Source organism: Mixophyes fleayi, chromosome 2 (genome assembly GCF_038048845.1).
Source record: "Mixophyes fleayi isolate aMixFle1 chromosome 2, aMixFle1.hap1, whole genome shotgun sequence".
Lineage (NCBI taxonomy): Eukaryota > Metazoa > Chordata > Amphibia > Anura > Limnodynastidae > Mixophyes > Mixophyes fleayi.
Window position 1 is genome coordinate 127,304,502 of NC_134403.1, and position 27,491 is coordinate 127,331,992.

General features: G+C 39.7%; 1 protein-coding gene across 3 annotated transcripts in view; it reads left to right on the forward strand.

The window, feature by feature from the left end:
* The first annotated feature begins 1,487 nt into the window (after positions 1-1,487).
* TMTC4 (transmembrane O-mannosyltransferase targeting cadherins 4) overlaps positions 1,488-27,491 on the forward strand; it is a 44,400-nt gene continuing 18,396 nt past the window's right edge. The window contains exons 1-8 of one of the 3 annotated variants that reach the window (XM_075199959.1): positions 1,488-1,536; positions 11,152-11,362; positions 13,905-14,020; positions 18,794-19,004; positions 20,732-20,819; positions 25,866-25,963; positions 26,271-26,363; positions 26,943-27,104. In XM_075199959.1, the coding sequence (XP_075056060.1) occupies positions 11,195-11,362; positions 13,905-14,020; positions 18,794-19,004; positions 20,732-20,819; positions 25,866-25,963; positions 26,271-26,363; positions 26,943-27,104 (936 nt within the window). In that variant the 5' untranslated portion in view covers positions 1,488-1,536; positions 11,152-11,194. Of the gene's footprint in view, positions 1,537-2,951; positions 3,309-11,151; positions 11,363-13,904; positions 14,021-18,793; positions 19,005-20,731; positions 20,820-25,865; positions 25,964-26,270; positions 26,364-26,942; positions 27,105-27,491 lie in introns of those variants that run through there. The other 2 variants (XM_075199960.1, XM_075199958.1) reach the window with 2 other exon arrangements.

Here is a 27,491-nt window from a genome sequence, read left to right on the forward strand (position 1 = left end):
AATGGCTATATTAAATGTAAATGCTATTAATTGATAGCTGGGGCTGTTAAGAAGGGAGGGATATAGGTTTATTTATTAAATGGGAATACTAGTATTTTAATGTTGGGGCTGGAGGGAAGCCTATTTATTAAATGTGGGTGCTATTGATTTAACACTGGAACTCGTTGGAGTTTTCTAAATTTCATGTACTCATTTTTTTCCAAACAGGGCTCCCAGCATTCCAGGATCCAGACAAGCGGCAACTGATCAAGAGACACCAGCAGCCACAGGTGGGGAAAACAACAAGAACAGGTAGGAGAGAGCAGGACAGTCTGCCAACTGTATTTTTCTATGTTGGGAGTTCCTCTGCACCTTGTTATTAAATAAACACGAATATGTATATTGTGATGACATTTTCTGTTACTGGGTTGCTACTGCTAAATTTAGTTGCTCATTTTATCCTACGTTCTGTGCATTAGTGTACCCATCACTTGTACACAGACAGTGGCGCACCCTGGGGGGGGGGTTGTGGGTCTCCAGAAACCCCCCCTCCACTAAAAAGTGCCCTAGATATTGGCACTGTAGTATACAGCAGCCGCGGCGCTGTCTAAGAAGCGTCCGCGGCGGTGCTGTATTCTATACAGCACCGCCACGGACGCTTCTTTGACAGCGCCGCGGCTGCTGTATACTACAGCGAAGCCGAAACGGAGCTGCCGTGCATGCGCGGCAGGTCTCTAGGATTTTTTTTTTCGGGGGTGGAGGAAACCCCCCCTGAAAAATCCTCTGTGCGCCCCTGACAGAGGAGGCAGTCATTATGTGGGTGAACCAATTATCATACCTCCCAAATGTCCGAATTTCAGCGGGACAGTTCCGATTTAGAGCTCTGACCCATGAGTGGGAATGTTGGTGATATGTAATAGGCAGTCTAACCCTTTACAGCCCTCTGGTGGCATAGTCAACTTTGTATTAATCCCGCCTCCTTTTGTGTTTGCCCTTCCTACAGTTGATTTGGTCCTGCCCACATGAGGCCATTTCCAGAATTTTATCCAGGGCCACTTTGTTCCCAAGCCGCCCCTCTCTGGAGCTGTGTTTGGTGTGATAGTGGGTGGCTGTGGCGTCCCCTCAGACTTGCACCCTAGGCAGCCACACTGTCTTCATTACGGCCCTCCATCTAGGTCATTTGTTGCTCATATTCGGAATTCATACATCTTATTTATAATACTTATAGCATTTTCAAGGAAAGTGTTTAGGTTTTAGTTAATCATTACATTGGAGCTGGGGTGCGTTGCATTTTTAACTGCAAGCAGTTTATTGTGCTGAAAAGAAATGATGAAGTGACCAAGGGCATTTTAGAACTTTACTTTTATCCCTTTATTGTTTTGGAACTCTCTGTCTAATATGTTTCCAGATAACATATCCCATACCTGTAAAAGCTTTGTCTCCTCTGAAATCCAGGGTTAGTTATTTTTGTCCAGCCCTATTCCAGCCTCTCCCAGTTACATATTGCTCAGGCAGAGGAGGGCAGAGCCTGGGAGGCGCAGACAGGGGGACAACCAGGTAACACCAAGCTATGTACATAGTGCAGCTCGCCTCCTGCGCCTGATTCACCACTCAGCCCTATACATTATATTCACCACTCAGCCCTATAAAATCGGGATTCTTGTGCCCATTGCATCTGCAGCTCTCAGCACTCATCCACCGCTTTATATTATTCCGGGATACCAACAGTTTCCCAATAGTCTTGTTTTATTTATCAACCAAGACACGTGTTCAGGAGCTCAGCCGCGTATGACACCTATCAGTAAAACTGTTATACACCCATAAATAATTCGCTCACATCGCAGTGTTCCTCCTAAAGGCAAGGACACCCCCTATGCCCCAGTACAAGTGTGTGTGTGTGTACACTGCGGGGAGTCTGCTGTGTGGACATTGAAGCATCTCATCCTCCCCCATCATATGTACATAGCTGGAGAATCCATATATATAATCAGCCATAACATAAACAATCTGCAGAGAGAATAAAAGGCAAACGAGCAGGCGGGATATAAACAAAGACAAAGAGCTGTTGTATTGTTATCTGTAACCAACTTGTTTAATCTGAGAGAGAATGGAAGTGTTACAATTACAAGTAACACAATAACACAGTGAGATTGCTCCAGTTGTAACTTTCTAGACACGATACTTGGCTCCCTGCCACATCCTACAGAGACATCACATGGACACATGTGTCTAGTATACCTCAATTATTCAATGTCATCACCAGACACATAAACACATCTGTTCTTACATATGGCTCCCCCCATCACCCAGCCACACGGAACAATACATTGGGGTGCGCTCACCAGCTCACTTTAGGACATGTTTTGTAATTAGTACTTTAAACTATTATAATTCTAAATGGATTTATACATCACTTATTTTCTAAACTGTGCTTGTCGGTTAATATCGTTTTTCCTATGTGCTAGGGATGTTTACAGTAAAGATAGATATGTTAGATGCTCGAGCCACAACTCTGTTAGATGCCCACAAGGTAGATAGCAATAAGTATACAGCTATCACAGCTTTGTTGCAGCCTGTGTGTTTGTGGTGGTGTGAACACTCTCATACGTTGGTGTAAAGACAAAACTATATTATATCATTTATGCAATGAAATAAATGCTGCACTATTAAAAAAAATAGTGGATCCATGCGGGATTTCCGGGGTTTGCATATCTAATGCACTATACTATAATAATAATAATAATAATAATAATAATAAAAAATGTATATGATATATTATGAATGAACAGGCAGGAGTCCACTGACAGCAACCAATTGAAAGTTAGATTACAATGTCCAATCAGTGTCTAATGAGAATAAACCAATAGGAGCGCCGTTTGTATAAACCATATGGAAAGTGGCAGAATAAGATGTAAAAGAACCTTTTTAATAGGTGTGTGATGTCCTTTCTTCCTGCTGTGTGTGGCTGTCAGCCCTCCCTCCCTTGTGCTGGAGGCAGCAGGAGGAGGGCACAGCAGTAGTAGTACAGTAACAATAGCAGCAGCGTCTAGTGAGTCTCTTCCCGTCTTCCAGGGCTGCACAGAGACAAAGACAGCGCCAAATACCCCTGTTTCCTAATAAACCCTGCTGCAGAGCGGAAGACTGCTGTTAAATCACTATATGATACTGTGTCACTATAGATGGTCAATGTCAGTGTTTGTAAATGGAGCAGTAGCTGCGTCATTCTCCCAGTTCTATAGAGATATGTAATATGAGGCAGATGATCTCTACAGATGAGAGCTCAGGTACTATTGTATCTCAGTATGCTGATAACGGCAGGTCCACAGCAGGTATGATACTGCATGGTAATCCTACTCCATCATGTCTATATATAAAGTAATTAGGGTGCATGGAAAAGTAACTCACTTACATATGTTTGTTGACGTATGGCTTCACTAGCAATGGATTTTCACACTGTTTTAGGCTTATCTGGAGAATACTTTACTTTTGCTAAATGTTTAAATCTATGTATTATAATAGCTGTAATTCAGATATTCATTGTAAAGTACTACTAATCCTGCAATACAAGTTGGTGTGTGTAGATGTGTGTGTGTGTATATATATATATATATATATATATATATACACACTAATAACATTGACATTATAAATGTAAGTTTTGGGGAGTTTGTCAGAGCTGAATATATTTTAACTCATCTTGTGATGGAGAGATAACTTCCTTTTAACATCAGAGCTCCTTTCAGTAATCCCATTCCAGGGCACCATGGTCAGCCTCCCCTCAGTATGAAATGGCTGTCAAGATATTGTGACTTTGACATAGGTCTATGAATACATAAACAGTAAGTTATGACAGTGGCATAAATCTTGACTTGTGCCACTATTGTAGCTCACTGTTTGACTAGCACTTATCCGTATTTGAGAGTTGTACTACTGACGTTTGGACTATCTTTAGATTTTCAGCTGCTTGTTCATTGATCTAGCTCCAAATAGATTTTAGTAGGTCACCTATGCGCAATTTGAGTTATAGGACTAGAGCTTTTTGTAAAGAAACAAAGAATACATTTAAAGTGAAAAGGTGTCTAATGGAAAGATAGAATGGTTTTGAAGGATATTTCTGAGCACACAGTAAAGTTTGTTACATATCCCTTCCTTCAACTAACAGAACTCATGTTCTTATGCCAGGGAGGTCCACATTTCTCGGGTACTCCTATCTACTGGCATTTGCCATTGACAATGGGGAAGATTTTGGAAACAAAACACGCAATGCTAGTTTCACTAGAAATTACCATATTGCTGTTTGCACATCTCTTTCCCTTTGTCAACTCAAATAGAAGATAAGTTGCAGTGTTGGCATGTATTTGTGGCCACCAAGTCTGCCAGTCAGAGAACAGGGCCTGGTGACTAAAAGCTAAATGTGTGGGTGTAAATATCCTTTATCCTATGCATGTATGTAAATTGTAATAGAGCAAACTTCACTTTCTTACCGTTCATTGGTTGTTGGTAGTCTATTTGTTAGTTGCTCACTAGATGCTGCCATGTTTTTGAAAGCATTGAACACACCCAAAATAATGCACTGGGTCTAGCAGCAATCTGCTCAACTCCGCATGGAAAATGTAAGCAATACAAGCCATCCATAGTTATTCATCAGAAATGTATGGATCAATTGAGTTCTCTAGTGCTGTGTGCTTGCACTCTGCTTCAGATAATAGGTTTTATACAGTGGGGCTTGTTATATTAAATTGGACACAAAAATTGCAATATTGTGGGCTATTTGTGGCAATTGACCTATTATCGCTGCTGGTGTCGGCCCAAAACCACTACACTGACAGATAATGATACTATTATACTAATATTACCGGGCATATTAAAAAATAAGGTCAGAAGTTAACCATTGTGAGGCTACAATAAGAGGCCCTAATGCTTTTTGGAAAAGAGTTAAATTGGCAGATCTCATGAGATTTAGCTACCCACACATGTAGCCAAATTTGACAGGGACCTTGGTTAAAAGCACTGCCATTGAGCGTCAGGATCAGTCAGTGTGCTGCCAGCTTTACATATTGACCATCATCATCATTAACATTTATTTATATAGCGCCAGCAGATTCCGTAGCTCGTTACAATTGGGAACAAACAGTAATAAGACAATACTGGGTAATACATACAGACAGAGAGGTAAGAGAACCCTGCTCACTAGCTTACAATCTATGGGACAATGATTTGATACATAAGGGTAAGTGCTACATCATATTGAATATTTGTCCAGCTAGAATGCAAAGGTTACAAAGTATTTAGTGGGCTGTGTGCTCAGTCACACAACTATGTTGGTCAGAGGGTTGTTGTCTTGTGTTAGCTGTGTAGAGGGTGGTAATAGGGTAACCTAGGGAGATTAAGAGGGTGGTAGAGGAATATCATAAGCTTGTCTGAAGAGGTGGGTTTTCAGAGAACGCTTGAAGTTTTGAAGACTAGAGTAAAGTCTTGTGGTGCGAGAGAGTGAATGCCATAAAGGGGGTGCAGCCCGAAAAAAGTCCTGTAACTGAGAATGGGAGGAAGTGATGAGTAGAAGGCGCAGAACAGAGGTGTCGAGTTGGGAGATATTTTGAGAAAAGTGAGGAGATGTATGTCGGTGCAATTTTGTTGATGGCCTTGTATGTTCATAGAAGAATTTTATATTGGATTTGTTGAAAAACAGGCAACCAATGTAGAGATTGAGAGGAGTGACTCAGCAGACTAAAAACAATTTGCAAGGAAAATTAATCTAGCTGCTGCGTGCAAAATAGATTGTAGAGGCTCGAGGCTGATTTTGGGAAGACCAGTAAGGAGGGAATTGCAATAGTCGATGCGGGAGATGATGAGTGCATGAATTAAAGTTTTTGCAGTGTCTTGTGTGAGATATGTGCGTATTCTGGAAATGTTTTTTAGATATATGCAGCATGATGTATATACAGTGTTGATGTGGGGAACAAAGGATAGTTGCGAGTCAAGGATTACACCAAGGCAGCGAGATTGCTCGGTGGGATTTATGGTCATGTTGTCAATAGAAATGTCAGGCAGGAAGCTTCTATTGTTGGTTGGGAATATTATTCTGTTTTTGAAAGATTAAGTTTGAGTTGGCGAGAAGACATCCAATACGTATATTCAAAGTAGATCTTAGTAAGGCGCTTCACTCAGGTGTGCAGCCGTATAAATACCCCAGAGTCTCCACCAAAAACTCCACAATTATACACAATAATACACAAAATGGTACATACAATGGCGCTTCCGTCTTTGAATCACAGAGAATCTCTGAATAAGAGAAATGTGTCCCTCAATCTTCTCATCATATGCAGTACATGATATAAACAGAAGAAAAGAGAAGAACAAACATGGCATAATAACATTAAACACCAAATAAAGTCCACCACCACTATGGGGCATGTGTTGATCCTCAAAAATTAGTGATGGTGAAAACTTCCAATAAAGCACCCGTGATCCTTCCTTCAATCTTTCTCCCCCTTAGGGTATATGCTTACATTCAGGAAATTCAATATACGCCTGTAGGGTATTTCTCTGTTCCCTTAACAGTACTCCAGTATATCAGATTCCTCACTCCACTTCCAATGCATGGACATACAAAGAAAAAAAGGCAAGGCAACCGCAATGGTGCATTATCCCACAATATATTTATTTCTGATAAAAACAAACTAAAAACAGAGTCAAATATGTGTGGTCCCGTACGAGAATGTCTTTCATAAAAGCGCATGTGTACAGTCACATTGCTGCAGCTCAGATATAATGTAAACAGCACTGTCACCTGGGCACTCGGTAAACGGGACACCCGCCAACGCGTTTCAACCCACGATCCTGGGTCTTTCTCAAGGCATGACTCTTCTGCTCCAAATCCAAGTTTAAATGGTCAGAGATTCTCTGTGATTCAAAGACGGAAGCGCCATTGTATGTACCATTTTGTGTATTATTGAGAAGACATCCAAGATGAAATGGCAGAAAGACAGTCAGTAACGCGAGACAACACAGATGGTGAGAGATCAGGAGAGGATAGATAGATTTGTGTATCATCCGCATGGAGATGATACTGAAATCCAAAGGAGCTTATTAGTTTTCCAAGAGAAGTGGTGTAGATAGAGAATAGCAGGGGGCCTAGGACTGGGCCTTGTGGTACGTCAACTGATAAACGAAGCGGAGTGGAGTTTGTTCCATAGAAATTAACACTGAAAGAGTGATTAAATAAGAGATGCTCAGGCTCGTTTCCCCGAGAACCGAACACACCCGAACTTAGCAGATCCCAGTACCGTGCCAAGCCGGCTTGGTACTTTCAAGCGGCCTCTGAATTGAAAATGAGGCAAAACATCATCGTTACATCATCGGATCTTGCGAGTTTTGGATTCTATAAGTACCGCCCTCCACGGCGATCCAGCTCCATTTCACAGAGGGACACAGAAGGGGTAGCACAGTTCTTGGCAGTCTGTAGAGCAGTTGGGCAGTGTCATATGTAGAAAAGAAAGAGGAGGGGTTGCAGTGTTCTTCAAACTCTACAGTGACATTCAGGAGAGCTCCATTGCTAATTGTCATTGCTGAAATAAAATTAATAGGTCTGGCAGGCTTGGTCTTCTAAATCTGCAGTCTTGGTTTGAAAGTGTATGAAAATAATATTGTGACATGTGAGGTGGTCAAAATTAACTGCAAATGACTTTAAATTAGTGTTATTGAGATTAATAATAATGTAGGGGAAAAGAAAATCAAAGATATGTGATTTTATAAAAAAAAATAGGGATTTTAGAAAAAAATCGAGAACCAAAACATGCAAGGGTGGTTTTGCCAAAACCAAAACACGAAGTTAATCCAGATCCAAAACCAAAACGAGAACACGGGAGTCGGTGAACATCTCTAGATTAAATAGGTAGGATGAGAGGAGATTGTAGGCAATTCTCTCAAGAAGTTTGGAGGGACATGAGAGCTGAGAGATGGGGCGGTAATTTGAGAGAGAGTGTGGGTCAGAATTTTGTTTTTTTAGAATAGGAGTAATCACTGCATGCTTGAATAGTGATGGAAAGATACCAGTAGAGAGAGATTACATATTTTAGTTAGAGGTGGAATGAGCACACGAGACAAGAACCTACCAATTTGTGACATATGGGATCAAGAGGACAGGAGGTAGAGTACGAAGATAAAGAGAGAGTAGAAACTTCCTCTTCCTTTGTGGGATCAAATGAAGAAAGGGTGTCAGAGGATGCGAGAAGGAATTGAGCTGATTTCTAGTCGAGGGAGATGTTACCATCTCAAGTCTGATCTTATCAATCTTGTCCTTGATAAATAGGAAGCAAGATCCTGGGCACTGATGATAGTTGGAGGGCTTGGGGTAGGAGGATTGAGAAGAGTTTCAAACGTGTTAAAAAGGTGTTTTGGGTTAGAAGCCTGAGCATAGATGAGAGATTGGAAGTATGCTTGTTTAGCAGTGTCCAGAGCACTTATGTTAAATTGCTGTACAGAGCCGTTTTGCTTCCATGATAGACTTCAGTCAACAGAGTGTAATTCATTAGTTGTAGTGTGAATGGAGACATAGTTGACAGACAGACACACTATTAAAACCTATTACAGTTATACAGTATCACTTTTTGCTGATGGAGAGCTGCCATATTGACCCTGCACAAAATGTGCAATTATATGCTGTAAATACCAATAGAAAAGAAATGTCTTTTATGATATACATGTCCTATTTTTTAATGTGTTTTCAGACCAGATCCTTGTTACTTGAGACATGGGATTGACTTTCACTTCTGAAATGATTTTCTGAGAACTCGACAAAGGCAGCACAGTTCACCCTCCATACAAAACAGAACTTTTGTTTGTTTGTTTTGTTTAGTTTAGAGCTTATTCCATCTTTGTGCCTTACCTGAAGTATGACTTCATGCATTGCATTAACAATGCAAATAAAGTGTAAGTGACCATTAAGGCCTCAATGTCAACACTACACAGGCTGTTCCCCTTAAAAGTAGGTTAAATAGAAATGCATCCAAATAGGACATTTATATTACCATGCAGATGTCACCTTATAGAGTATTGGATTAACTAAGAGCGACCTTATTTATTTTTCATTTGGTTTCTAAATAGACACATGTATATTAGTTGAGAGATGGCATCATGTCTGCTTCCAGCCACTAAAGGTGGAGATTGCATAAAAGTGTGAGTATTTGTTATCAATGTCTCGCTTCAAATATTTGAGAAAACACCAGTTTGCAGGAATCTATAACCTGCAAACTGGATTTGTTCTAGGGAAAAGGATTGTCACCTAGCAACAGCAGGTGGGCAGACTAGCACATACCTGGTGATTGCTCTGAGAAACTGGATCTTTTGTAGATCAGTTGGTCTCCAATAATGCTTAGCAAAGGTACGAGCTGACGACCATCTTAGCTGCTAGCATAATTTTCTGCAATGATATGCCTTTAGCTGCCGCTTTTGTAGCTACTGCCCCCTGTAGTGAGTGGTTTCTGAATTAGTTTGTATCCATCCTGCCACTTTCATGGTCGCCACAATTCGTCCTCTGATAGTAGAGTATCTTGCCGGGCGAAAAAAGTTTTCTATAAGTAAGGAAAAGCTGGGAGATATTGTCTCTCATGGGAGCTGTCATAGCTAATTAGGAGGATAGGCACACAAAGATTAGGCTCTGAAGAGTCATATATAACCTCAATTTCAACTATGGGATTCATGAAATAGGAAGTCTTAGTGTGACCTTTTAGAATGAAGTGATACCCCATAAGAGTTTGTGATAACCATAGGTCTGAGGTGTGTGTGAGGGTCAGTTCAGCTCCTCTAGCTACTATGGCTAGAGCCAACAAAGATGCCAACTTACGGGATAAATAGCCAATGTTGGCGTCTGCCGCCCATAAAGCTAGGAAGGAGAGAAAACCCTTGATATCCCAAGTCAGAGTATTTTGGTAAGATTGGTCTTGAAAAGTATATATAGTGCATCCGAAAAGTATTCACAGCGCTTCACTTTTTCCACATTTTGTTATGTTACAGCCTTATTCCAAAAAGGAATAAATTCCTTTTTCCCTCAAAATTCCACACACAATAAATACCCCATAATGACCATGTGAAAAAAGTTTCTTTTTGAGATTTTTGCAAATTTATTAAAAAAAACAAACTAAGAAATCACATGTACATACGTATTCACAGCCTTTGCTCAATACTTTGTTAATGCACCTTTGGCAGCAATTACAGCCTCAAGCCCTTTTGAATATGATGCCACAAGCTTGGCACACCTATCTTTGGGCAGTTTCGCCCATTCCTCTTTGCAGCAACCTCTCAAGCTCCATCAGGTTGGATGGGAAGTGTCGGAGCACAGCCATTTTCAAATCTCTCTAGAGATGTTCAGTCGGATTCAAGTCTGGGCTCTGGGACATTCACAGAGTTGTCCTGAAGCCACTCCTTTCATATCTTGGCTGTGTGCTTAGGGTCGTTGTCCTGCTGAAAGATGAACCGTCGCCCCATTCTGAGGTCAAGAGCGCTCTGGAGCAGGTTTTCATCCAGGATGTCCCTTTACATTGCTGCATTCATCTTTCCCTCTATCCTGACTAGTCTCCCAGTTCCTGCCGCTGATAAATATCCCCACAGCATGATGCTGCCACCACCATGCCTCACTGTAGGGATGGTATTGGCCCGGTGATGAGCGGTGCTTGGTTCCCTCCAAACATGAAACCTGGCAGTTCAATCTTTGTCTCATCAGACCAGAGAATTTTGTTTCTCATGATCTGAGAGTTCTCAGACCATGAGACCTTCTCCCTGGGCATAAGTTTTGTACTGAAATGCAAATGCATTCCAGCTTAGAAGCTTTCCTTATTGTGGCAGCTTTATATGTCTCCTCCACAGAGTGATTTTACAAAGGGAGGACTGAGTTATAGGAGGAGGACATCCTAGAAACTGCAGCTAGCACTGGACATATGAAGGGCACAAATCAAACAAATATGCATCTAACGGTAACTGAAATCTTATTGGAACCCCAACTGAGCTGCCACTTCTTGTGTAATATTATTATACACACTTCTTAAAAATGGAATGAAGGGATATTTTGAGTTTGCTCTATTTAAAAAACAAATAATTTCTTGTGATTTTTTTTTTTCAATGTAAAGTGACAGGCAACACACTTTATGATGTAATTAAATATGTCTTATTTCCTAGGTTTGTGACCGTACAGAATGCTGAAGTGCAGAGTTTGGCATGAATGCATACCATGGCACCAGCAGAAGCTCTGGGTCAAGATATTCCATTGTTTAACCTTTCTACATTCTGGGCTAAATTCCTAATTGGATTGCTATCACTTGTGTGCTTTGCGAATAGCTATAATGGCAACTTTGTGTTTGATGACTCTGAAGCGATCATTAATAATAAGGTGTGTTAATACGTTTCCCATGAATGCAGCATGTGATTAGGTTGTCTGCCATAGGTTACTTGCATACATTATACACTGCTTATATAAGGTCTTATTTATTACATATTATGTTAACCCTTTGTGTTATTGTATATGCCAATAGCTATTCTCCCTCAGTAACACCTTTGATCACTCTGCTGAGACCAAGCATTTCAAGGGTCTCCACATTCTTCCTCCAGGCTGCTTGTATATACTGGCAGTGGCACCATGTTAATGGGTTATGTAACCTCCTGACAAATTTGATAAAAATTATACTGTACCAATGATTAAAAATGGAGGGTCAATCTCATAAGGGGACAGAGGAAAGCTAGCTGACACCGTAATCTCAAATATTATTTGTACCACATAAGCAGAGCCCATGCTCTGCTTATGGACCTCAATCAACAATGTAACCAGGTGCCTCTCTAGCCTCCAGCTCTCAGCAGTAAGGCCACCACCTGCTCCTTTACACACTCTTCAGTTTATTACAATAATATTTAAAGGAAATGCTCTGAACATTACAGGGAGGTATTCACCCACCTGGAAAATCATATCAGTCACCTGCAGTAAAATGAGTGGTTTTGCACAAGCTAATAACGAGAGGATGGTTGTCAGTTTTAATTTGGAAGATATTGTTTTTCTGCAATCTTTCCAGATACACATGCAACTATGGGGTAAATGTATCAAGCTGAGAGTTTTCCGGCGGGTTTGAAAAGTGGAGATGTTTCCTATAGCAACCAATCAGATTCTAGCTGTCATTTTGTATAATGTACTAAATAAATGATAGCTAGAATCTGATTGGCTTTTCAAACCCGCCGGAAAACTCTCAGCTTGATACATTTACCCCTATGTCTGCTTTTGCACTGCTAAAAACATAGCAATTCCAAATCAATTAATTCAGAGAAAAACAATATTATAGATACAAGTGTGTTTCACCACAGATAAACAATGTCAGGTAGCACAGGAAGAATTGAGAAAGGGTCTTGAAATCCTCAAGGTGTGATGTCAGAGAAAACGCAGGCCACATAATAGGAGCGCCAACACATTCGCCATCTAGCAGTGGTCACCACCTTCATGGAGAACATGTAACTATTGTTACAAACATTAAATGCAAATACCGCTGAACTATGAAGTATAGTAACACGCTTAATACTTGTCACTCTGAAACTTGGAAGCTTCAGAATCTTCAACACTTACTCTGTTAAACTATGAGGGCTTTTGATGCTGCAGTATGTAACCTATTAGTATTGTTGGAATCTTAAAGACTTGTACTTATCTGTGATGATTCAGATTTCTCATGTTTTGATAGTATATATAATTGTATATAATCCCCTATTTGTCATCTGGATAGTGTTGTTTCCATATTGTAATGGTTATTTAGTAATTGAATCCAATACTTTTGAATCTTCATGAATTACTGATGTTTATCCAAGTTACGCAAACCAGCTGGAACATGTTTGACACATCCCTTGGATTGTAGTTTAAACCTACCAAAAAGTCCCCTTTGTTATCCAAGCACTATTATTAAAATATAGAAATCTTCATATGTTTTTTACATGTATTTCTTTCAGAAAAATAACCAGCAATATATTTATTTATTTATTTTTAAAGTTTAAAAAAAATGTCATTTGACTGTTTTGTAGGTTGAAATGTTACTGCTAACTTTATAACATTTTACACAATAAATCACTGCACTTAATAGATTTAATATCCAATGTTTACCTCATTGGTTTAAATATTTTACAATTCAAATGAGTGCTCATATAAACTCCAGAGATTATTGTAGATTAAGTTCAGTAATTATGTATAATATGTAGAGTGTATATTTATGTAGAGTATCGTCAGTTATTGATTAGACATTTTATTAGTTATTACCTACCCCGATTTCCATAATGTATCATCACAAGCCACACTGTGCTCCGTTTGTTCAGTTATTTCTGAATGATTGATTGCTTTGTATACCAGGATTATTTTTTGTACACGCAGTAGTAACCCTTTTATATAAATCTGTCCTGCTTGTTATCTGTTCTGTCCTTTTTAGAGAAAGCCATCAGTGTACAGGATGTGGTACTTCTCTATCTTGTATTATTCTTGCGCAGTAGAAAGGCAGCACTTGTCTGACTGATTTGGCTTCCAATTTACTAGGTAACGACAGATCTCTGTACAAATTGTAGATTGATAGATTTTTATAGAGGGGCATTGTCAGCGATTTTGCTTCAAGCATATCTGACATGCTGTGCTATGCCATTTGAGCTTTTTTTTTTTTCTTATACCAGCAACACTTTATACTCAGAGCTGTGTAGTGGCTAAAGCTGTTTTTGTCATAAGACAATTAACCATTAATATTTAAGAAAACTGCAGTAGAAAGTCATGATAACACGGAATAATGTATTTTACCTTTGTTTTATCTAGTTGTTCTCCAAGGACAGTGGGGATGAATGAGTGCACTTGAAAACGTTTAAGCTATAAACTATATATGTTTTTTATAAATATGACTTTAAGCCCTTCCTGTTCTTATTTTTAGGACCTCAGAGAAGAGACTTCAATTGGTGATCTGTGGATGCATGATTTCTGGGGTACTAAACTCAGCACTAATGCTAGTCACAAATCCTACAGACCTCTCACAGTCTTAACATTCAGGTGAGATAATGAGTTGTTTACTTGGCTTTGACAGTGCATAAGTAAATTGCATGATGTATGCCTGTGTTACTATCCTCTCAACTACAGTGTAGCCATGTATATTACAGTTGTCTCCGATTTAAAACAGTGGATCTAGCAACCTTAGTGTAGTGGCAGTAAGGCACTTGGTAGACCTGTATGTGTCTGTCTCATGGAAGCCTGACTTTTACCTGCTTCATTAGCCTGGTTGTATAAACATTGAGCTCCTGTCACAATCAATGTTGATATCCCATAGATTATAAGGTTGCGAGCAGGACCACCTTACCTCTTTGTCTGTAGTACCCAGTATTGTTTATTACTGTGTTAGTCAACAATTGTAAAGCGCTATGGAATTTACTTGCACTATATATATAAATAAATGATGATGATGATATCCGTGTATACTGCCTGCAGCATTCATACAGGTTATTAAAGTAATTCTATCGTTTTAAAATAAGCATTGCCCAATCAATTGTATGTGTTTCCAAAGCACATGGTGGTTTATTTTAGCAGATGTAAATAATCAACAATTCAATACATTATTATATTGTGATAAAGTACAGTACAGCACAGCCAATACCAAAAGTTACATACATACATACCGCTGCAATCGCTGCGCTTCCATGGGTCCCAATGGAACAGTGTATCTGTTAGATAACTGTGGTCAGAGTTGACTGATCCTGATGGGGGATGCAGCTAATATATACAGTCAGTGTTTCATTGTGAACAATAGAGATGACGTAGCTTGCTTCCATAGGTCCAGGCACAGGGTGGCTTCAGGGTAAACAGTTCATAGGCTGATTCAATCTAAGGAATCCAAAGGAGGGGGTCGTCTCTCCAGGGGGTCTGCTCCTTTCATAGCCAGCATCATACAAAGGTTTATTCCCTAATATCAATAACTAAAGTACGCAATGTGCGATCTCTTCGCCGACTGCACCGGACAGCTGCTGATGATTAGGGCTTCAATATGATATAACATATATGACACCTTTCTTATAACCTAAACCTTTAATAACAGTAAAATGTACATATAATCATATTATATAAACTAATAATAAACCAAATGCTATCTGCTCATAAATTATAGTGTAACGAAACCATTATGAATTGTATAAATAACTAAAGGTTGTAATGCGAGTGTGTGCGTGCGTATTTTACCGTGCAATTGCATCACGCCACGTGTTACGTGGCGTACGCTTCGCAACACGCACGGCAAACCAATATTAAACCAATATACTTTCGTTCATCCAATTATACGACTTCAACAAGGTTATTAGCTCCTATGCAGGAATAATACCCACAGCATTAGTAGCATGTTTGTCACTTGTGTAACAGGAACTTACGCTGCCTCCTAGGGGTGGGAAAATACACTGTACTCAAAGCACCTATCTATAAATAGCCCCAACTAATTCCTTTCACATGGTATGCTTGTTTGTGCAAGCCTTTTATTGCATGTTGTTTCTGAATTTCTCTGCTTAAATTCCAGTTATGTTTAGCACTTTTAAATTATAATACCTAAATAGAAAAGATACAGATCACTTAAAGGGCATCTCTGCATGAATCACAGATTGTCTGATTCCTGTTTAATCAGCAGCTTGACTCAAAAAAAATTTCAAAAGGATGTGTGGACTTTCATCAGAGTTTGGAATATGTCATGTCATTAGTTGGCCACAGCTCACTGGCTAGCCAAAGCCACAGTTCAATGATGTACTGCATTCCACAGTATTAAAACCCCCAAACTCTACCCACTAGCAATTTTAAAACCTCATTTAGAAAAAACAATCTTGATTAGAAACGTTTTGCTAAATCATGCACCAGCTTGATGGAATGAAAATCGAACTGTGCAGCCACTTCCACAAACTATTCTCTTCTAGAAGAAAAAGGCTAGGACTCTGGAGATAATGGGATCCATTTAGCTTTAGCATGTGTCTCAGCATTGGCAACCTTGAGATCTGTGCCTCACTTGCCATCTGCTGCAGTTCTATTGTTAGTCAAAATGAAGGTAGTTCTGGAGCTGTGTTGTCAATTACAAGATCAGTATACTCCCCAGAAAGTTTTGCCAGCCAGGTGGCATTAAGAAGCAGCCGGGTGGGGGCTGTGTAATACTTTGCAATAATATTGAAAAATGTTGGAGGTTATTTTCCACACCTGCCAGGACTGGTCAGACTGGTGGTCATTGGTCTAACACACACTGCTGGCAGTTGTGCTTACATAGTGTCTGTTCTAAGAGGAGAAACAATGGTTTATTATTTTATAATAGGACCCTGTTGGGCACCAAGAGCCGAGTGGCAGCCAGGTGGAGCACACGGAAGATAGGTGCTGGGGACAACACTGAAGATGCTGATACTTATTTTCCACTCCTAAGTGAACGGGCTCATGTTTTTCATGAGAAATCGAGAACCAAATTGAATGTTGCCGTATCCAATGGTTAGATGTCCCCAATTGTAAAGCAATATGGAATTTGCTGGAGCTATATAAATAAATTATGATAATGTCTTCTGAGATTAGTAAGTCCTCTACTGGTTTATTTCCCTGTTGGCCCTATCATTTACATGCCAAAAATTCATAAGAGGATGGACAATCCACTTGGACTTCCAATTGTTTCTGTAAGAACATTATTGTGTAACCAGTAGCTACATTTTTGGATTTGCATTTACATCCATATGTACAATAAATTAAATCTTGTACCAGCAAACATAATTTTGTCTGGTTTCACAGATAAATAATTAGCCTACCAAAAACTTGTCCTGATACATTATTTTTGAACATGGGTCATATGATACCCTTTTTGAAGTAAAATATAGTTGACCATATGACACAGCTGATATGTGTTGGGGATCAGCAGGGCTGGCGCTACCACTAGTCGAACCTAAGCCACTGAATGAGTGACATAATGTCACTCTTTCAATGTCTTTATTGTCACATGCAGCTCTGCTCGCACTCTACACAATGTGAAAAGTGGGAGTAGGGCAGTGCCTGATGGTCTGTGAGCAGGTCACTAACTTCTTTAGCTTGACTCCAGCAGCCTGAATTCTTTGTGGCATGGATTCAACAAGGTGCTGGAAACATTCCTTAGAGATTCTGGTCCATATTGGCATGATAGCATCACACAGTTGCTGCTGATCTATCAGCTGCACATTCCTGCTATGAATCTCCTGTTCCACCATGTCCCAAACATGCTCTATTGGATAGAGATCTAGTTATTGTGGAGGTACAGTAAAGTACATTAAAGTACAATGAACTCTTGACATATGGTGCATTATCCTGCTGGATGTAACCATTAGAAGATGGGTAGCTTGTGACCATAAAGGGATGCACATGATCAGCAACAACACTCTGGTAGACTGTGGCATTTAAACAATGCTTAGTTGGTATTAACGGACCCAATGTGTGCCAAGAAAACATTCCCCATACCATTTCTCCACCAGCTTGCACTGTTTACTAAAGGCAGGATGGATCCATGCATTCATGGTTATGCCAAATTCTCACTGCGTTCGGAGATGCTCTTCTGCATACCACTGCTGTAATGCATAGTTATTTGAGTTACTGACACCTTTCTGCCAACTTGAACCAGTCTGACCATTCTCCTCTGACCAGTTAATCAAAGTTGGTTTTCTGCATGTAGCATACCCACTGAAATGAATGGGCTATTGATAAGTGGAGCAGAACATTTATCAATGTAGTTTGTATGTTCTCCCCGTGTTTACGTGGGTTTCTTCCGGGTGCTCCGGTTTCCCCCAACACTCCAAAAAAACATACTAGTAGGTTAATTAACTGCTATCAAATTGAACCTAGTCTGTGTTTCTGTCTAAGTGTGTTAGGGAATTTAGACTGTAAGCTCCAATAGGGCAGGGACTGATGTGAGTGACAAATATTCTCTGTACAGCGCTGTGGAATTAGTGGCGCTATATAAATAAATGATGATGATGTGCTAGATGTGTGTGTATGCATATGGGAATGTGTCTAGATCCCATCAACTGCTGTTCTGCAACGCTAGTGAGTATGGGTACGTAAATGGGCTATTAATGGAGGTTAATGTTTATACACTTTTATGTACCATGATAATAGTTACCTTCCGTTACTGAAATATATAAGGATTAAAGTTTTACATTTGAAGTCCAGAGAGTGCTTGGCCCCACCATCCTGATCGGTGGGAAAGCTGAGGGAGATTCTGTCCACTGCTGCTCTGCATGGGAGAGCATTGTTGATCGGATGTGGTGTAAGGCAATGGAAGGGTTTTGGAGGGGAGGAGAGAATGGGGCAGCCTAACAATGCACACCCTCCCAGGCTGTGGTCATTCCCCTGTTGACGGAGAGACCGACGAGGGAGGTATGAAGTATAGAGCAAACAAATACAACACGCATAGAGGTGGCTTTCTGTACCATGATTTTTGTCTTCATCTTCTGGGAGTAACATCAGACGACAGCCAAAGACACAACTCCCAGACCTAGTGAGCAGTTCTCGCATCAACCAAACCAAGTCTCTGTACCTGAATGATTTTACTGCTGAGATTACAGCCTCCCAAACGAAGATTTGTTTCTTAAAATGTCATTTTCCACTTTGGATACATGCCTATATGTCTCTGAAGTACCAAGTGATTGTTTTCCACCCAGAGAACATTCTCCAGATAATCTATGTACTGATCTATGCACTGATTATACAAAATGTTATATCATATCGTATATATATATATAGTATTCCTCAGCTGCACACTGTTGTAATTAAAAAAGGTATAATTTTTTTACTTTATTGCAGAATCAATTACAGTCTTGCTGGAGGTTTGCACCCAATCGGATTTCATGTAGGCAATATAATCTTGCATTGTGTAGTGTCTGTTCTGATGTTTGATGTCTTTTCATTATTGTTCGGTGGAACAAGCGACAAAGGAAAGAAAATAATCTATGCTCCCAAAGCAGCATTGCTAAGTGCCTTGTTGTTTGCGGTGCATCCAGTACATACAGAATGTGTAAGTATGTTCTCTATTTCCTCTCAAGAGCCATTGATATGATTGCGTCAGTGTAAAATAAGACACACAGCAGTTTGAACACATTTGTTCCATATCAATAAAACAGATCGAAAAACATTAACTGAAAATTCATTATTTTTATTACTATTAAATATTAACAAACCGTGCCCTATATCTAAAAGCATAGAAAGTAGGTTTGGGATTTTTTCACTTCCACAGATTATGGAGCACCAGCAGTGGCCAAACAGTCTCTAAGCATCTGTTGTGCATTATACTTTCATAAAGAAAGAGAACTACATAGACACTCAAATTATATTATCATTCTGTGTAATGTGTGGATCCCTGATATCTGTCTGCCACTTCTTCTAATCTACAAACAGGAAGAGGGACGGTATTTAACAGTGGACTTTCCGATACCTTGGGAAGCCATTTCTCTGGCAGGGCTTCTCTATAAAGCCCTGCACTAAGGAGGGGCCAAGGACAGGAGTAAATAGTTTGTAGTAGGGGATTTAATGCCTCAATTCCACATAGTTTTTTGTTTTTTTTGTTGCTAAACAAGTTTTGAACCAATTTAGCATGAAGCTGATAGTCTAGGATGTTTTATAACTTAATCTTCCATGTGCAAAATCGATTTGTGGGGAAGCTGTTATGAACTACAGCAAGACACAATATCCCACTGGGGGTTAAAGGCGCACACTGGAGAGAGATGAGGAAAAAATGATAAAAAATAGTCATAAAAAAATATAAATATACAGAGACACACTCAATAAACAAGGTTCTCAGCTGCTGCAAACCCATGGTTAATTGCATGAAAACCACCTTCAACACTAGGTTGAAAAAGAGAAAAAAGAGGGGGGAGGGTTGCGCTGCAGAGAAACCTATTCTGATAATAGAAGTAATAAAAAATGTGTATAAAATAAAAAATATCTCACTGGAGTATTACCCAAAAGAACAAGAAGAGATATATGATAAGAAAAGGCAAATTAACATTTATTATAAAACAATATAATCAATAAAAAAACGTATAAACAAAATACATAAATCTCCTATTCAATATCCAATCAACATGTGTATCATGTGTAATATATCGGATAAACCTTCAATACTGAGGTAGTTCAACCACACTCGCGTGATTGCTTAATTAATCACTACTCATGTGAAAAAATATTTTGTGGCCACTTACAAGGAAATTCCGTTCAAGGTATACACTATTCAGTCCACATAGCGTCTCGTAAAATAGTTTTCGACTTGTTAAAAGTCAAGCATGCACTCCACATTGTCTGAAGGTGGGAGCTTACCGATTGGAAGGTCTGAATCCATCCAGTGCTGATTAGCATATTGCTCCTGGCGTCAGGTTATGGAGTGGGTACCCCCTATTTGCTAAATGATTGGGGGCAGGTCAAGGTGGGTGGGTTGCCCAAATGTGGGGGTCATTTAAGAAATCTCAACACTTGTAAATTACAAGACAAAATACACATTATACACTTATTTAAAAATTGCACCAGCTTACAGAACATACAACACTCAGAACAAGAAAAGGGGCACTGTGCAATGTGAAAAAGTAATGACATTGTCAAGGGCAAATGTTCAATACCTGTATCTGTCCTTGGAAGTTATGAACTGTTGGCAGCTACTGTAAATTTATGAGCACACTTACAGTGAGTACATTTTCAGAATTAAGCAATTTTCTATTTTTCATGGACCTTCTTATCTTGTTTTCTTTATAGGTCGCAGGAATTGTTGGCAGGGCAGATCTGCTTTGTGCATTTTTTGTTGTTTTATCCTTTCTTGGATACTGTAAAGCCCTACCAGGAAGTAAGTATTCCTATTTTATTCTAAATTAGAGTTACAGTATTAATAATAGTAATATACTATATGTGTTTGTTTGTGTATGTATATATAATATATTAAAAATAGATTTCCATTTATTGTATGTTAATATAGTGCACAGCTGGGAAAAGGACATTTCCTTCTGGATCCTTTCTTTCATCTTGTAAAATTGTAATAGTCCCATTAAAGAGCTTTTGAGTTTTGAAGCCTCATTGACGGAATTCACCATAATGCAGCACTTTAACAATTGTACATTTTTGGGTTTATGCTACTTGTCAGGACACACTTGATTGAATTGGCCACAGCATTCCCCAATTCTTTTTATTCTTTTTATTATTCTTTTTTTATCTGCACAAACTCTGTTCAGTTTCACCATTCTCCAAGCCCTGTTGCCTGTGAGACTTTGGAGATTTGTAATTGAGCAATAGCGTGGGTCCTAAGAAAGGTTTGTAATTGAGCAATAGCGTGGGTCCAAAGAAAGGTTTGTAATTGAGCAATAGCGTGGGTCCTAAGAAAGGTTTGTAATTGAGCAATAGCGTGGGTCCTAAGCAGGGCTGGATTAAGGGAATGGAGGCCCCTGGGCTAAGGGCGCCTCCATTCCCCCGTGAGGGCCCCAATGTGAGCCACCCGCCGTACCCCGTGAGGGCCCCCCCCCCAAGTGCTTACCTGTCACTGTAGTCCTCCGTCCCTGGCGCGCTGTAAGCTCCTTACTGAGGAGATCTCGCGAGAGTTCACTAGCGAGATCTCCTCAGTAAGCAGATTACTGAGTGCCGGGGACGGAGGACTACACTGACAGTGCTCAGCAGCATTGATCGGGCTGGGGGCGCCCCCGCCCCCGGACCGATCAATAATGCTGCCGAGGACTTTGAAGGGCCCCCTGGATGCCCGAGGCCCCTGGGCTATAGCCCAGTTAGACCTCGGGTTAATCCGGCCCTGGTCCTAAGAAAGGTTTTCATTTGGCAAAGAGAGAGATTTCCCAGTTATCATTTTAAATGATTATTTTATTATAATTATTAGTATTATTATTATTATACTTTATTTGTATAGCACCACCATATTACTCGGCGCACAGATAATATTTAATCATTTATATCAGTCCCTATCCCATTTGAGTTTACAGCTTAAATTATTTACCACATAAACACACACGCACACACTAGGGTACATTCTGTCAGAAATCAGTTAATTTGGGAGGAAACCCATGCAAAGATAGGAAGAACATCCAAACACCACTTAGATAGTGCCTTGGTTAGAATCAAGCCCATAGCCCCAGCATTGTGCGACAGCATTGCTAAATACTGTGCACAGTGGCTCCTGGTAATTATTAGTTACCAGAAATGAGCATCACTCCCGACTTCAGCTGTTTCTTTTTTTCATCTGTGTAGTATGTAGATTGACATTCTACATTTAGAAATCACACAGTGCCATTTAAAAGTTTTTTAGCAAAAGACTTATGTACCTACCTCATACAATAATACTTCAAACTTGATCTGCCGCCCTTCACTTTCATTACCAGACCAAAAACAGAGTTCTACACAAGATGGTTTAAGTGCACAATAGCTACATTTTATGCAGAGAAATAGCATCATCCTGACCTTTTTAAATTTCATAAAGAAATTCCTGCTGTTAGAGGAGAACAAAAGATTAATGACCACCTCTGATAAAAGCACTAATACATCCATAAATATATGCTGTTAAATTCTGTAGAGGAAGCCTGATGTGACAATTCATCTGTTTTTTGATGAGCAACTGTGTTCCAGCTTAATATTCTAAACTGAGTATTTTGTTATTTCCCTGCTGGAAAAGTAATATGTAAACTTTTGGCAAGTTATTAAGTACCATAAATTACATTTTTAGAGACCAGATTTGATCACTGATTTATGATTAGTATTTAAAGTGCATGTCACGTCTTTCTTAGTAATGAGATTATATATCCGGAGAATATGGGCTAAGAAGCTGCAAATTCATACTTTCCAAACTGAATTTAAATTGAACTAATCTGTACTGATTATTATTATTATTGTTGTTGTAGATTTGTAAGGTGCCACAGCGCTCCGCAGTGCCGTACAATAGGGAAAACAGGACATACATAAAACAGGGACATCAGTGGCGCACGCAGGGGGGGTTTCTGGTTCTCCAGAAACCCCTCCTCTCCGGGAACCAACGATACTGTACAGCAGCCGCGGCGCTGTCAAAGAAGTGCCCGCGGCAGTGCTGTATTTTAGTATAATACAGCACTGCCGCGGATGCTTCTTGACAGCGCCGCGGCTGCTGTAGAATTCAGCCTCGCTGAAATGGAGCTGCTGCGCATGCGCAGCAGCGGAAACCCCCCCTTCTAAACCCTGCGTTCGCCCCTGAACATACAAGGTAGACAAAATAAATGCAGACATGAAAACAAAGGTTATGAAGGACCCTGCTCATTAGAGAGCTTACATTCTATGTGGAAGAGGGCGCAGCTGAAACAAGGGGAACAAGTGTGGCTTAGAGTGGAGATTGGGACAGTTGTGAGGATGTATTAGTGTGAATTGTATATTCAGGCATAAAATAAGCTTTAAAACAAAGAGATGGGTTTTTACAGAACATTTAAAGATTTGAAGGCTGTGGGAAATCCTGATTGGGGCGTGGTAGGGAATTCCATTAGTGGGGAGCAGCACGGGAGAAGTATTGTAGGCGGGAGTGGGAGGTGGTTACCAGAGACGAGACAAGGCGCGGGTCAGAGGTAGACCTAAGAGGGCGAGAGCAGGAGGTGGCAACCTCTTACATGTAGGGGCTATTGACTGCATACCCAGGTGTTGAGCAGTTGTGCCGAACGATGGGATCACAACTTGTGGCCAGTTTGTTTTTTTAAAAAACTTTTTATTAGAAGCATCTTTTTCCAGTAGAAAAGGCATTACAGAATCTCGAGAGGTTAATCAGTGACAGATAACACGTGTTTACATACAACATAACACTTAAACACTCTCATGGTACCCTCGTATTCAGGAGATAATTGCGTATTTATCTAGTACTGTAAAGATGTTGTTTTAGCATTTCAGGGTTATAGGATATAGAGGGGGAAGGGGGTAATGAATTAAGGGTGGACATGTAGGGACCAGAGGAAGGGATGGGGGGTTAAGGGTTCACGTATCAAGTAAGCGAAAAAATAAACTTGTTTAGAAATATCATTCCATGCTCAGATTACACTAAAACTGGAGTGGAGGTTGGTTATGATATAAGGCCCATGAGGACCAGACTTTGTAGAAGGAGACGGAGGAGCCCCTCAGCACACTGGTAATGTGCTCCATTTGGTAAGTATGCCAGATCCGACTGCAGACCATCTGAAGTGTTGGTGGTGTGGAGCTTTTCCAAGAGGCCTCTATTTGACATGTGGCAGCACTGATGATGTGTCTGAAGAATTTATGCTCTGTGGCCAGTTTTAAGACAGTGGTTAATACCCACATATGAGAGTTTAAAGTGATGCTAATGACCAGGGCATGTGAGCTAAAGGAACATATACATCCTGCCATTTTTTGCTACCCTGAGCGAACGTGACTTTTATGGACATTCAGACCAGAGGATAGTACCAATAGATATGTTTGGTAATATGTGGAATTATTGAAACCTAAACTTTCAGGAGCTTGGTGCAGTTTCCTCAGTATGCAATCCTGTCATTCCACTGCTTTTTTTTTTTTTATTTATAATGGATGTCATTTAACTTGTATGAATACCATTATATGGATTTACTAAAGGGTAACGAAATTGTGTTAGAGGTTTTTCTGGCATCTAAAAGACTGTATCTGGTTTGCTGACAGTCCCATACTTTTGAAAGAGCATTAAAACTAAAAGTACTATTGATATTCTGGGATTGTTAAAGATGATGCATCTGAATTTGGCCAATGTTGTGTTGTACTCACTGAAAACCGGAAACATTCATGGTGACAAATATTCTGGAATTAATTGTTTAATAATAAAAAGTGGGGTGTAAAAGTATACACACTTTGATGCTAGTAGAGCAGCCTATTTAGTTCTCGGAGTCCGTGACGAGGGATAAACTTTCTCCACAATATGTCAGGATCCAGTGAGGAACTTATATTAATTATAAATATATAAATTAGTTTTAACGATATTTGGACACCTAAGGAATGGTAATACTATATAGTTTATCCTCCAATGCAACATTCCAAAACTACTTAGGTGTATTACAGTTGTTGTTTTTTTAACTAACTGCACGCAGCCGCTCTATAATTTGTTATTGATTATTTGAAATAAAATACAGATATACTGGAATTAACACTTTATTAATCCACTTGTAAAGTATTTTGCAGTGGGGACCATTTCCAGCACCCATTGTTGAGGACTGGATGCATAGTTGTCCCTTACTTTTTGTGCCATCTCCTTTGAGTCAATTTATTGATTTGTTATTGTATGAAGCAATCTAATTATCTGCATTTGTGTTTAGGATATATGCCAAATTATCTCGCTTAATAACAATGTCTTCCCCAATTTTTAAGTGATTTATTCTTGATGCAGAAACATATGAAATATATATGTAGTCAAATGCAGTGGTGGAACTTCCATTGGTGCACCTGGGCCCATGGAGTTTATGGGGCCCGCTGCAGGGGAGCTAGGGAGCTGTGGGCTCTGGTTCCTTCCTCCCCACTTCTCTGCACCTGGGCCCACAGCTCGCTAGTTCTGCCTCTGGTCATACGTACTCTACATCATCTTTCTGCGCACACATAAGTGTGGCTCTGGTTCCTTCCTCCCCGCTTCTCTGCACTTGGGCTCACAGCTCACTAGTTCTGCCTCTGGTCACAGGTATTCTACATCATCTTGGTGCGCACACATAAGTGTGGCTCTGGTGGGGCCTATGATGTAAAACTTGAAAGAGCTATAGCAACATTTTAGCAGCTAGTTTTTATTTGGAAGAAGCAAAAACAAAAAATGATAGACTATTAATACATTTTAGTATTTAATAATAACTGCTTACATTGTTAGTTGCTTGCAATGAGGGACAGGAGTTATGACTTTTTCTTTTCTTTTTTTCTCCCACAGTCAATAAAGAAGAATGTACGTCTGTATTTTGGGTACTGTTTAGTGTCTTTCTTGGTGCAATTGCCATGTTGTGCAAAGAGCAAGGCATAACTGTCTTGGTAAGAAAAATAATGTACCACTTAGTAACTGTATATTATATATTTGTGCAAGATAAGAGGGTGTAGAAATCGGCCATTTAGGTTTTGTTGAACTATTCTTCTTTTTGGAGATTTCTAACTTCTAAATCCATGCTCGCGATACATGAACTGTTATCGAAGGGATTTTTTTTCCAAGCATCCATCTTTATTACACCCAAAAAAAAAGGGTTTGATTTATTAATGTGGAATTTAAATATTTTACATTCCCCCACCCCCGCATTCAAGTTAATGGTCCTTGGAAATGACAAAAGATTATTGTCTTTTCTAGGGTTTGAATGCTGTATTTGATGTCTTTGTAATCTGCAAGTTAAACTTGCTGGAATGTATCCAGAAGGTACTGCACAGGGACAGAACCCCAGAGGTGAGTGTATTCAGTTTCACATTTCCTATTCAGAACAGATTCTGGGCTCCTCAGTTACCGCACAGTGTGATCTCATGTCTGTCGCTCAGTTGCATTCTTGAAAGAAGTCTTTTTATTAAAGGAAAAAAATCTCTTCTGCCCTTTGATTTTCATGTTGCTGTGGGAATACATAGCCAAACACATTTTGCTATCAAGTCGCCAAATCCATATTTTGCAAGGTGTGTTTAGGAAGTTACTTGGAATAAAATAGATTCTTATTTGAACATAGCACAGAAATGGTCACAATCTCCTATGAGATGTACACAAATATTGTTTGCATTTAAAAGTATTTCTGCAGAAGTAAACACAAGTATGTGAAAAACTAGCTACTAGCAATCATTATGTTGTGTCCCAGGTATCCTTTGTTGAAAGAACTGAAGCAAACTAGAGATTGGATCTTTTGCTAAATGTGCTGTGTGTTACCTTATTCACTACATAGGATGTGAGTCCATAGGAAGACGCTCTTGTTTAGGTGTTTGTAAAATTCTGACATCATGAACATACTTTGATTGTTTTTAATTTTATATTTTTTTTTAACAGAATTTATCATTTTTAAAAAAAGGATTGTTTTCAAGGATAAGCATTTTGGCCGCTGGGGGGATATGTATGCTTTATGTACGCTGGCGTATAATGGGCACAGGACCACCAGCATTTACTGATGTTGACAACCCAGCATCTTTTGCTGGTAACCCACTTGTGAGAGTGAGTACTTTGTTCATCTCTATTTTCTCCAGTTGTTGTGCTAGCAGCCCAGTGCTATAGTATTATTATCACTTATTTAAAAGACTCCTCAAGGGGTCCGCAGTGCTCCGCTGTAGGTTTATCACTGCTACAATGACAGCACATAAAATCCACTTTTGTTACTGCAGACTATTTTTACATTGGTCACTAATTTCATTTTGCTGTAAAGTAGCAAAACCTATACTTGCAAGTTGTGATTAGGAAGTTGGAATTAAATGCATTCTTATTTGAACAGAGAACAGAAATAATTCATGTGAGGTTTACACATAAAGTAGATAATGGTTATAAGCTCCAGATCAGAGAGCGGCCACACTCATCCCAGTATAAGGGGTGACTGAGAAGCTTTGT